We start from the raw sequence: 13,834 nt of genomic DNA, 5'->3' as shown, positions 1-13,834 counted from the left end.
AGGTACAGCAATTTGTAGAGGGTGAATTTATTTCCACAGACAACAGACATTTGAGGAACAATACATTTTCTTTCATTTTTATAGATATATATGGTAATCATCATTTACTGTACAATACCACATTGCAAACATCATAGTTATCATAACTGTACGTGATTAGCTTGACAGCCTACTGCTATTATGTGTCATGAGCCATAGCGAGACTTTGATGATGAAATAAACAGACTTAACACTGACATTTTCCACATACAGTCTGGCATGGTAGATTGCTCTGAACTCCACAGTAAAAAAGCTGTAGGAGGTTTGCAAAGTCTAAAATTGGCAATACGATCGTTACAAGAGTATTTTTCATTGTTTAAATATTAAGCCAGTATAATGAAGCAAAAATGTATGCTGGAACGTGAGCAAATCCAGAGACCATAAACTGTCAATTCACCCCAACATTTTGTCATGTGATTCTAAACCAGGCTTAAGGGGGTGAACTATCAATTTCTATTCTAGACACAACTCAAACTTTTATAGTTCATCACCACTTGCATTGTCTATGCAAACGTTTCTGTCCTGGTCTGTGTATCAAGTCACATAGGCTGCCAAAGTGACTCCCCTTCAGCTTCATCAGATTTTCTTCACGATTTTGTTGTCGGCATCCGCTATTTTACACAAACAGTGATCAAAACAATGGAATGCAATAAAAGTAAATTGACTGGCTGAGCGCATGCGCAGGTGCGACTGGTGGGGTGACATCTGGAAATCCGAGTGCATGCGCTGCTTTACATGTGACGTGATTCTTCTTGAAGTCTTGATGGGTTGTTGGCAACATTGCGGCAGTGCTAATGAATCGTAAAATGCTTGCTCTGAATCATCTGCAATAAAGTGTACCTTTAACTTTTTTTATGTGTTTCAGCCAGAGGGTCTTTCTCCATGACAAATTTATTCAGCTGCACTCCTCGCAGCTGCACGCGAGGATGTAACGGTAAGTAGCGGTTATCCGTGTCCCGCCCGAGCATCGCAGACGCACCGCCTTCAGTTTGGAGGTATGTGGACGACAGCAGAAACACGTGCTTTTGAAAGGTTGCTTCAAGACAGAGCTGAAAGAGATCAGCGGGTCCGAGCGGGACGTGTGGCTGCAGTGACCCTCACATCGAGCCAGGAGAACCATCTGTAGAGCAAAAAAGGTTAATTAGTCCCATGTTTGAGGAAGCTGTCCATCTATCTGTCTGTCTATTTATCAATCAAACTATTTACAAAATCTGAAAATGAGCCCAATTTGTTTAAAGGAATAGTTCAAGGAATATCCCTTATGTTGTTCCATCCAAACCCATAAGACCTTCATTTGTCTTAAGATCACAAATGAAGATATTAACATTACTTTTGGTTTTGAAGGGAATGCGCCAATCCTGATCTTCCTAAATGCGTCTATGTTCGAGGGAATCATTTGTGGTCCAGCTTCATTTACAGAAGGAGTATAAGGGTTTTTTATGAATCTTTGCAAATTGCCTTTCCTAATAACATGCTAGTTAATCAAGTTTACAGTCTGCTCGTCACCTCATGGAAGAGGGGGGGGGGGGGGGGGGTCAGCAGAGCTCATTATCATTTAAAGCGCATGGACTAAAAACAGCTTGCTAATTTTGACAGGGTAAAAAAAGGGTGTTTTTTTTTCACTACCACTAAGAAATTTGAACCAAAGTATGCTATAGACTTTTCATTAAGACCCTAAAGAATCATATCAACTTGTGGAAAATGGGCATCCAATGACCCCTTCAACGATGTCTTTTCTACGTTTCTGGGCTTTGAACATGGTAGTTGCGTTGCTGTCTATTCAGGGTCAGAAAGCTCTGGGATTTCATCAAAAATATCATAATTTGTGTTGCAAAGATGAACAAAGGTCTTAAAGGTTTGTAATGACACAAGGGTGAGTAATTAATGCCAGAATTTTCTAGTTTGGGTGAACTATCCCTTTAATTAATTTTTTTTTAAGAAATGAAGTAAAAAAAAAGAAAGAAAGAAAGAAAGAAAGAAAGAAAGAAAGAAAGAAGGAAATGAAGCCATTTTCATTCTTCATTTTTGTAGTCCTAAATTGGCTATACCACTTTTTGATACATAAATTGTGGAATGTGTATTAAAGACATTATTTTCTTTAGTAGTTTCACCAGTGGAACTTGTACACAAACATGTTTAGCTATTATAAAGCAAGAGTCCCGTGCCATCTCTAGTTTTACCCCTGTGTCAGGACTAAGATACGCTTCCTGAGAAATTTTGAAGTGCTGAACAATGAAAGTTTGTGTACTTTCTCACCTTGACCTTGCACCTACATGTTGATGGGAGTGTGGTTGATCTCTCCCAGACCTGGATGCTAAAGCAACTTGACTCCACCAAATACCTCAATCTAATAATTTGCCTCGTTTGCTTTGTGAGGATTGTTGTGTGACAGATGAATGGCTTTGCACTTTGTGGGACCGATTTATGGGGTTCAGTGATCCACCTGGCAACATCGCTGAAGTTACTGGCTGATAAAGAGGGATTCACTCATCAAAAAATGCTCTGTCCTATATAAGAGTGCTCTGGTAATTAAAGCTTAATGAGTGTTGCGCATCTACAATGATAGACACAAACGTGACCCAGTTCAATGGTCTACTGATTCGGAATATGAGGTGCTGGCCAGACCACGGGCCGCCACATTCCTGAACACTCCGTAAATGGACTCCTATGTCATGTTGTCTTTCAGCTGCATAGTGTTAGCGGAGTGTCACCCGCATTATAAGGAACACTAGCCTGACTAAAGCCAAAAAGCATCCGATATGCATCACTCATGGTCCGACGTCCATGAATGAAGCGGCATTTGCTTGCTGCTTTTAGCTGATGTCATTATTTAATGTTACCTGAAACTGTAGGCATACGGCCATGTTCGTAAAACAAACGGTGGAGAGATGTGGGGTATTTCAGAGGGAGGTGCAGTGGAGGTGTGTGGCCAACGGAAGATGGATATCCAAGGTGACAAAAGCTGGGCAGCAGATGTAAGCCCTCTTCCCCTCTATATTTATCTCAGAGTGACTGCGCAGGTGGATCCTATTGTGTCGCACTGCTGAAATTTGCATGGAAGCAACAGCCATCCTCATAACTAATGCAAGGTGTAACAAGCTTCTTTAAAGGTGACTGAGTTGAGCTTAATCCATTGTGCTGCTTTTAGACAATGGGCCTGTGTACTTGCCTGTCAATCAGAAATTGTTTTTGAGACAGGAAATTTTAACTGTTAGTTCATTGCATAATTCAAATTGTTTTCCGATTTATTACCAGAGTGGAAAAGTATTTCACATTGTCTATAGTGTCCATTTTGATTACATATCCAAGAAATGATTTGTTAATTATACAGGGAATCTTCTTGGTACATTATAATATGAATGATAAAAATGAAACTGTTAAGTATTTTGTGGATGAAGTAAACTTAAAATGTATTTTCTTCTTTAAATCTGTTAAGATTTCTGGGACTTTTCACTGCTTGTATCAATCCACTTGTACGTGTTTGCCATTCCACACATACTCAGGCTTCAGTCTGTGCATTAGTTTGTGAGGATTCTTTCAGAAGATTACATTAAGCCAGTTGGTGACAAGTGATTGGCTTCACGAGTGTGTCACTGAATTATTATTATTTTTTCACAAGTTTGATTCATTCAGGAACCCTACCTCTATTTGATGGAACTTAATATTATTCCTTTGTGGTTTTGTTTAGAAATATTATCTTCTTGGTTATTGAACTGTTGTGTAAAATCAATATCATACTTGCAGTTGCACCATCGATTGACTAAAAAAGCACCGATTCAAAAGAGTCAGTGCTTTGTCAGTGGTACTACACCAGTTGCACTGAATGTTTTTTTTATTCACTAAAACAAACCGGTTCATAAGAGTAATTTTTATTTGAATCTGACTACATTGGTTGCATTTGTCAAATGACAAATTAATGAAATACTCAGGACTCTGAAGTTTATTTGTCTTGTAATGTATCTTTGGCTGCATTATAATAATGTTCCTAATTCAGAATAAAAAATTACATATATGTTGGTATGACTGCTTGTTCCGCAAAGTTGCCTGATGAAAATGTTAAAGGGGTCATCGGATGGCCATTTTTCACAATTGATATGATTCTTTAGGGTCTTAATGAAAAGTCTGTAACAGTTTGGTTAAGATTTCTCAATGATAGTGTAAAAAACACCTTGTTACCCTGTCAAAAACAGCTCTTTTCAGAGCAAGCCGTTTTGTAGTATTTTCCTTTAAATGTTAATGAGCTCTCCTGACCCCGCCCATATCTTCTGGGCCACGCTCTGAGGGACTGTTAACTTTAGGTTATTCATCTTGAAACATTACTAGGAAAGGCAATTTGCAAAGATTGATTAAGACACCTTATACTTACTTTTTCTGTTGGTGAAGTTAGGTAGATCAGGGTGCATTCCCTTCAGAAACAAACGTAATCCACTGGAGTAAACAATGACTGTTGGGTTCATTATTACATCCAACAACAAAACAACTCAATCACTTAGGAGACATTCTTGTCTACATCTGAAACAATGGTGGGCTGATGACAGCTCACTCAGGGCGGGTCTGAGGTAAGACACAAGCCCAGTCTGTGCTGAAACGCTACTGTCAATCAAACTATTGTGGGGGGTTGCATGACTGTGTAACGTCACAAAAACAGGCATCTGAGATCGGCTCGATTTGAAAAAGGGGTAAATATTTTAATAGATATAGTAGATTTTATCATTATAGGGTGGTTGTGTACACATACTGCCAACACTCATTTCAGTTCAAACAACTTGTAAAAGTGCATGTAGCATCTGATGACCCCTTTAACATTTTATCATAAAATTGAACCTTTTAGCAATTAAATAAATGATTTGAATAAAGGTTAGAACTTTTTGCTGAATGAGACTCAAAGATCAAGAAGTAGAGATCTTTAAAATGAAAATTACGATTAATTGTTATATCAGTATTTTTTCCCAACCCTATTCACTAATCACTTTCTGGAAGCAACAGTAAAAAAAATCTAAGCTGCCGTGTTTAGATCCTTGAATGGATGTTAAACCAACTACGTTTTCCTTTATTTACCCAATGCTTTTGGATTATCGAGGTTGTCTGTCTCATAATTAGAAAATGCAGTGTGTAATGCTTGCAGAATGAATATTTTCAGCTCAAGCACAGGTGGCTGACTAGCTCATCTTTAGTTTATTGGAAGTTGGATATTTGTTGACACAGCCCAGCTGGGTTTGTAAGAACAAGAGCCTAAGAATCTTAATTCACAATATACAGATCATGAGAGGCTGCCCTTCTGAGGGGTACAGGTGAATCAGAGCATCTGGAACTCATCCCAGAGTGTTTATTATCGATGGCTTTGTTTTGAGGGGATGTTTTTGAGGCACTCTTTTGTTTCGATAACCAAAAAATGAGTCAGGCACAGCACTGCGTGGAGCCCTGGAACTGTGCCATCTCCCAGACATTTTATGCACCCCCTGAGAGCTTATTTCTGGCGAGGCTTTGGGCCGCACAGGCAGGCTGTGCACAGGCAGTGTTCCTTGCCAAGGTGTCAAAGTACCTAAAGGTAGAGGTCATTAGACAAGCCAGCCATGCTATCTGATTCAATAAATGAAAACAAGGTTTCTTCTCAGCCTTGGGTTCTAATTATGAGCGACATCCCTGGGCTCCGTATTTAAATGTAAAACCTTTTAAACACCAGGAGACTTGATTTGTTTTTAAGCAGCTTGTTAGCAGGAAAGTTGTGGGTGTATAGAGTGTATTGTCTTACAAAAGGATCTGACCTCCAAGACCATTTTTATAATGGTCTTGGAGGTTGTAATCATGGGAGCCTGATTTTGTGTGACTTTGACTTGGACGCTAATAAGAATTTTTTTTGTTTTGTTTTTTAAACTAGACCACAAAAATTTCTCCACACTGACAGGCGACAAAAATTAAGTTGACATCGGTGAGATGCAAGAAATGTCTTTGCAAGAAGTTTTTTTTTTCTAGTGCAAGTAGTAATTCTTATACTACAATTTCAGTTATTTCCCAAGAAGAAAAAAAAAAGTTCTGTTTTTTCTGTTTAGTTTTATCTAATATTTCATTAAATTTATTTAATGGGATACTACTATGATAGTAGTTTATGTCTTAATTGTTATGATTCTGATTCTTTTTAAGGAGTCAGTCATTCATTTTAATTATTCAGTCAAAAAGATGAGCATCCTGTAACTCATGTGTGTTAGCTCAGTCAATAAGTTGTTCAGATGCATTTCTGAGTTCTGAATGACTCCCTCGCTGAACTGTAAATCATTGTTTAATTAAGTTCATCAACATTTTGGCATCTTACCTTTGAATTGCACTTGTAGATAGGATGTGTGATGGTCTCAACAAAATGATGTCTCATACACCTGTCAGGATCATTGTCCCCTAAGTGTCCACTCTCTGCCTTACAGGTTACACCATGCAGGATTGTCAGCAGGGGACATGTGACCAGAAGAAGAAGAATCCCAGGCTGGCTCAGAGCGACTGAGTTCCTCATATTGTCCACAACTTCCACAGGTAAAAGAAAAGAAAACTTGACCGTCTCCTACAGAACACAACAAAGAGCTCTCCACTGTGATGTTGATGCCGCACATGTGAACCGAAACATATAGTGAGTGTTCTCTTTAAACTCAGCCATCCTCTTTAGTGGTCTGGATGTGTCTGTGAAAGGTAAAGAAAGGAACCATGGTTAGTCCAGGACGCAAGCTGCAGTAAAAACACACACCTGAGAGTGTGATATCAGGTAATGTTTCGCACGTTACAGCCAGTTTGCGGAGCTGTTTAAATTGTTAGTGGAGGGACTGCGCAGGTAAGGTAAGGTGCAGAGTAAGGGAGAGTGGGAGTTTGTCTGCATGGGAACCCAGCAGTGACAGATGACCCGAGACAGATGTCTGTTGTGCCTTTGCCAACTGGTTAAGGTGATTGCTGCCATGTCTCCAGCCAGGAAAAAGTGGGCTGTGATGTATGAGGAGTGCTGGCAGACGGCTGTAGTGTTATTCTAACAATCCCAACACTGAACAAAAACATGGTGTTTTTATTACACGGCGAAGAAACCTAATATATTAATAAACAGCCTGCAGTGAATTTCCCCAGAAATGAATTTTTCATAAAACGAAATAAGTCTCCACGCAAGTTCTCTCATGACAGCGAAACAACTGCCAGCATAGGTACATATTTATTTATATATATACTTCTTTTTTCATGAGCTTTGTGCTTTACAGTCCTCATGACAATGCACGGCAGTTAAATTCACTGAGCCACAACTGCTAAAAGGTTTGGTGTAATGAGTGGGAGAATGAGTAGCAGAGCCCTGAGGGTAACCGACTCTGCAAACCTGGATCAGACAGAGAGGAAATTATCATTCACTAAAACAATGCCTTGCATTATGTCTAAACCTCTTTCCAATTTTATTTCGAAACCCGCAATTGCTCCAAAATCACAAGCACATCAGACTAATTTAAAGCTTTCTCCTTGTGTTTTTCTTACCGGAGCGACTCATTTAACTTTAGCATTCCTCGCATAAGGATTTTAGGTATCAATTTGCCTGTTTAAATAAATACTCCCTGAAATGTTTAACTGCACCGGAGAGCATGTGTTGAGGGGTTTACAAAAGCACATATCACAGTCTGTTCTTAACTCAGATGCTTTAAATACAGGAGGCTCTTGCTTCGTCATTTATTTAGTATTGGGCATACCAGCCGCCATCTTCATCATCATCATTGTGCCCAGACAAGACTGTTGACATTCAAACCTGGTGGAGGACGTCTGCGGCAGTCATCTGTAGGCACCGTAATGGGCATTTACAATGCAGTGTAGACACCCCAGCTCAAAAGATAACTACAGATCCAATTTAGTTCATAAACAATGAGACGGTGACCTCATGCCGCAATCATCTATGGCAGCTTCATCAGTCAAAAGCTTCTAGTGCTGTTAGGACAGTGGTGGGTGTGTTGCTTCTTGCCAGAAGTCAATGTAAGGTAATGTTGACCACCATAGCATCTACACCTGCTTCAGCCTGTAGATTTATAAAGCCCAGTGTGTCTACAAATGGCAGAAGGACTTACAATCACCTCCATCTTAGACGGAATCCACCACATCTGTCCACCTCTGAGCAGAGGAATTGTTTCCCTCTCTGGCTTCGTATCTATTCACTTTGTACACTTACATTTTGGAGTTTATATACTAGGAAAATTAGCTTTGACGTGCTGGAATCTTAGCATAACAACTGTCTGATGCAAGATGTAATCAAATTAGTGCTTTAATTAGCTTTCACAGTACAATCAGAGACAGAGACAAGAACTTGTTTTTCTCAGCATGGACATTTTCGGGAGTGTCTAAAACAAAGTGTGTAACCAGAATATTTTCGCCACAGTGTGATACATTGTAAAACACTCTAAAAGTTAAATTCTATCATCATCTACCAAAGTCAGTTCACTCGGTGGCCATATTTGCAACGCCTCTGGGAAGCTATTTCTGGCATGCAAGACCAACTCCTGTTTACTTAAATTGAGGAAATACAGAAATCTCAGAAACTCATAATTTAATAACATATTTCAAATCAGCAGCAAAATCTGACATGATGGTGTTTTCAATAGGGCTTATGTCTCATTATGTCTCATTATGTTTTTCTTTTTTTTTTTTTTTACACTCAAATGGTTTATATGGTGTATACTTGAGGTTAGTCCAGTCAGTGTGCAAATACAGTCATCCTAAGGGCAAGCCTATGACTGTTTCTATGGCAACTGAAGCTTAAAACAGTGGTTGCAGTGACACAATTGCTTTACAAATTGGCAATTGACCTTTTAAATTAGAAGGTGGGACTAATTCTGACATGCATAAGTAAAATAAGTAAACCATCTTGGTGTTTGTGTGTCTATATATATATATATATATATATACTTTTACTATTAACACTTTAGAATAGGGAACACATGTTCACCAATAACTAGGCATTTTCCCTCAATAAACTCCTAATTTGCTGCTTATTTATGGTTAGTAATAGTTGATAAAAAGGTCTTGAATAGGGTTATACAGAATAAAGCATTAATATGTGCTTTATTAGTACTAATTAAACAGCTAATAATATGCATGCTAATAAACAACTAGTTGATAGTGATAACTAATCCTTAAAATAAAGTGTTCCCTATATTATATTATTACTTTAGTATTTTGTGGAGAAGAAATAAAAAAAATGTTCCATGCGGTGAAGTCGTTGTTTAACATGTTTATTGGTTGCATAAAAAGTTGAAACATTCTTGAACATATCATCTTTTGTGTCCCTCGGAAGAAACAAAGTCACTGGAGCGACACGAGGGTGAGTAAAAGAGAGCTATCCCTATAATATTTCTAAATTGCAAGATGCAAAACAAGTGTATCTTTTACCTTCACTAACTGCCAAATTTTATCCCACAGTAAACAAATTTAAGAGGAAGGCAGGAGCCAGGGCTGGGTGAGACATGCCAAAACCCCGCTGCACTGAACTCTCAGGACAGACTGCTCTCTTAGGGAGCGCGTCTTAACCTGGAGTCCCGTCAGTAGCTATAACGCGACTCAGGGAGCAGTTCCCTGGAATGAACTGTCCCTAGGCGTGGCACTAGTGGTTGTGGAAATAGAGTATGGATCTTTTGAACATGGCTGATCCTCTCAGGCTGTGGCAAGCCTGAGAGGGGCCTCGCCGTCTGCACCATTAGAACTGTGAAATTCCTGACATTCAAAAGCAGCCACAGTTTAAAGGCCGTTTGGCAGAAGTTGTTGCACACAATTCAGTGCTGCTTCTCACCTCACTCAGGCCTCTGTGTTGTGATATCATTAAAAACCATAGTGTCTATTTGATTAAGAGGGTATAAAATGTGGGAACAACAAGCTTTTCATGTCAGGGCATCTTCACATGGTGGTTTTTCAAGAACTCAAGGGGATCATGGGTCGGTTCTTGATATCTCAATTCTGTCTCCTGTTCTAACCCTTGCTGCTTTTTCTGCTTAAGATAAAGCTCAGACTGTCATTTTAAGGAGGATTTTCTACTCAAAACCACCTAAGGGGTTGGATTATGTGGATTGAGTCAATTGAATCCACATTATTAGTTATAGTTTCCTCAACATTGCTGTGAGGAAATGGGCTTATTTTAAGTTAGAGCTCAATTTCTGAGGTAATCCATCTCAAAGTCTCTTAATGCCTTCAAACCAAACTATGCTGAGAAAATAATCAGATTGGAAAGAACATTTAATCTGGATCATAATGATTGCACAATGTTGTATAAAAGGAATCATGATACTGGAATAAACACTATGTTAGGAATATTGAGTAACTTAAATTTTAGACACAATATCGGATGATAGTTTGTGTATTTTTGCAGTCAACAAAAATGGTTCTGCATATTCTGTTGTGAAATCTGTTGTGAATCTTATAGCAATAAACAGTAGTCTTTTTCCTGAATGATTCAGTTTTTGGAATGAATCATTGGATAAAAAGATGATCTGTCCTATTTTTAATAACATTGCTGGGTTTCCATATTAAGTACTAACCAGTAGCCATATCACCCAGTAGCCCAAGACTGGTTGCCCACTGAAGCTAAGCAGGGTTGAGCCTGGTCAGTACCTGGATGGGAGAGCAGGGAGTGCTCTCCATTTGGTCTGTGTGGTGTCCTAACGCCCCAGTATAGGGATAAGGACACTATACTGTCAACAAGCACCGTCCTTCAGATGGTCATTAGATGTCCCAGGAAAACCAAGGTCCTGACCCTCTGTGGTCATTAGATGTCCCAGGATGTTTTTTGAAAAGAGTAGAAGTGTGACCCCGGCATCCTGGCCAAACATGCCTGTTGGCCTCTGACCATCATGGTCTCCTCTCCGTCAATGAGCTGGGTGTGGTGGGCGTTCTGGCACACTATGGCTGCCATCGCATCATCCAGGTGGATGCTGGACACTGGTGGTGGATGAGGAGATTCTCCCTTCTATGTAAAGCACTTTGAGTGCTCAGAAAGTGCTATATAAATGTAATGAATTATTAAGTAGGAACTACATTTGAATTAAAACACACTTTGTAACCATTAAAAAATTACATTCTATATAGATTGAACGTAGTTTGAATGCAATACAGACATACTACATCTGCCATGTTGTCACTGTCATATGACTTAGTGTTAATTGCATGGCTTCAATACCATTTGCAACTGCCATGGCCTCATGGGATAGTAAAGTGTTCATCAGATGCTCACATCCGAATCTTTGCGGAAGTAATAGGTTATCTGGTACTTTTTGCCTGTTGTTTTACAAATACTTAATTGACACCTTGTTGCCACCTACTGTCATAAGGAAAGAGTCACTAAAAATCCCCAAAACTGAACTGTTGTATAATATAAAATATATTTGTTGATTATACAAGACAATTTAAATGAATCATGTTTCCAATGAATCCTTCAGATTTCATTTAATCGTTTGAGTAATCTAACAAGGGTATCATCAAAACTTCAAAAGGGCGCTCTTGATGGGTCTGCCAGCAGCTGAGTCCACAGTTGTTGAGTGAGCCGTGTGGTCGCCTAGTATTTGCCAATAAGCAGAATTGTCTTCTCAGTCACATTGACATGCCCAAACCCCCTCCTCCGGTGAAGGGGTTACGTCACTGTTTCTACTTGTTTAGCACCCTATTGTTTGACCGGCTTTTAATAAACCAAAGGGCAGATTCCTGCTGGGATCACCCCGCAGCCCTCCTCCCATGCCCATCTGCAACCCAAGCAGCATGCCAGGGGCACTGCCACCACACGCCGACGCCAGTAAACCACGTCTCCACACTAAAGCCCACACTAAATATATCTCCTGTGATAAAGATAAGGCAAACACAGTGGATTGGAAAGTAGCTTGTTGCCAATAGCCAGGGCACCATGTGAGCCAATGCTAAACTAATGTTAGCTTTACATTTAGCTTCTCAGAAAAGTGCCGGTCTGATTGGAATGCTAAAGGATGAAAGGGTCTGCGCACAGTAAATCCGTGGCAGGGTTTACCCTGTTATGTTGTCCCATTAACCTTCCCGCTTTAATGTGACGTGCAAATTGACGGCTGTCGTCATCTTCTGAAAATACCTCAGGCTTTAATATCTTTGTAAATAGCTTGAAGAGTCATCAAAGGACTGTTATGTAGTACTGATTATGAATGAGTTGCGCACTGGTTGACACTGTCTGCTTTTAAATCTAACATCCTGAGGGAAGTGTGTTCTAGTTCACCTCTTCCTCAAGCTCCATAAACAATCCTCAGAATATCTATGATTTCTCATCTGGTGCGCTCGGCTAACGACCTCTGGCTTAGCATTAAATTGTGTATTCAGTCCCTGTCTGTGCTAGACAAGCAGCTGATGGCTTACCTTAGCAACCGATCTCCCACAGCACACATTATGTGAAGCTCGTCATTTATAATATAGCCATTTTCCTTCGGTTAGGAGTCATTTCGGAGCAAAATCATTATGTGTCTGATCTTAATGTCATTAATATGCAGTCTCTCTTAAAATTGGATTCTTAAATTGTGAAGTCAACGATGACCATAATTAGCATGTCACTTTGGGCAATGCATTATATTACAAAAAAATTTAAGATTGAAGAAATTTAATAATAACATATATATATATATATATACACATACATACATACACACACACACACATTCTAAAAAAAAACCAACATATCTAATTAATATATTTATATTTAGTATTTGTTAAGAAAGGTATGTGCTGCCGAAACAAGGAAACAGTAAAACATAGATATATAGCGATAACCTTGCAGTCAATGAAAAGTAACTCTGATGACCTGATCACCTTTAAAACACTGGTGGTCTTACCTTCTGCCTGGTGCCGTTTAACCTGCAGTATTCAATCCCAGCTGGCTCCTCTAGGGCAGAAATGAATTTTTTAAGCAACAATTGCCTTTAGATCTCTCCTTCTCCTTCATCCACTTGCTCTCTCTCTTCTCTCTGTTTCTCTTTTACTCTCTCTCACGCATGCCGATTGTGTGTGAGCTCTGACTCCTTCCCCTCCCTCTCGGCTCCCCTCCCCTCCGCTTTGACATTCACACCCCCTCTTTTATTGAGGAATCACATGGAAAAGGGAAAAGGATGGATGATGTACATCTTGGGATGGTTGTCAGATGTGGAACGTGACACAGCAGTCGTATATCACCTTAGGGACACACACATACTCGCCCCCAGCTGCCACACCGACAAGCAAATGGGGATTCCAGCCAAATCAAGAGGACTGACCAGAAGTCTGGCCCTCTTTTACGAGGTCCAGGTTATAAAACTGTTAGCAGAGTTTACTTAAAAACAATTGGTCTGCTGGGTTTCGTTGCTGTCTTGAATGAGACTTGGGAGGTGTAACTCAATCCAGCTGCAAGCTATTTTGAAGTATGTATGTAGTTATATCTTGTAGAATAATGGGGGGAAAAATATTTTTTTCTACCTAAAGAAAAACTACAAAGGGGAATGACAATAGCTGTATTAAATTCACATCTTCATACGCTAGCATGTGTGATGAAATTCTTACAAAATATGAAGAAATTGCAATCAAATGCAAAGCACATAACTGCATTCTTGGAATATAAAATAAAAACAGATGTGCAATTATAAGTTCCCAATGAACGGATAATTACTATTTCACATCTCCGACATGGAGAGAATCCAGCAAGCATTTGTGTTTTTCTCAAAGTTTGTCCTTCTGTGGCCAAAAATGTCCTTTAAATGTCATGGTCGAAGAGGCAGTTGAAATTAAATTACTGCAAATATTGGGCACTAGAGGGAGAATATTCAAGATA

General features: G+C 39.4%; 1 protein-coding gene across 1 annotated transcript; it reads right to left on the bottom strand.

Moving 5' to 3' along the window:
- Nucleotides 1-583: 583 nt before the first annotated feature.
- LOC113076550 (norrin-like) lies at nt 584-12,971 on the bottom strand. Its single transcript, XM_026249250.1, has 3 exons — nt 12,867-12,971; nt 6,350-6,705; nt 584-1,159 (listed from the first exon to the last, which is right to left on the bottom strand). Exons 2-3 carry the CDS (start codon nt 6,539-6,541, stop codon nt 935-937), a joined length of 417 nt encoding a protein of 138 aa, XP_026105035.1. The 5' UTR covers nt 6,542-6,705; nt 12,867-12,971; the 3' UTR covers nt 584-934.
- Between the last annotated feature and the right edge of the window lie 863 nt (nt 12,972-13,834).

The sequence above is a fragment of the Carassius auratus genome, unplaced genomic scaffold (genome assembly GCF_003368295.1).
Source record: "Carassius auratus strain Wakin unplaced genomic scaffold, ASM336829v1 scaf_tig00020714, whole genome shotgun sequence".
Lineage (NCBI taxonomy): Eukaryota > Metazoa > Chordata > Actinopteri > Cypriniformes > Cyprinidae > Carassius > Carassius auratus.
This window is presented reverse-complemented; position numbering and strand designations above follow the sequence as displayed.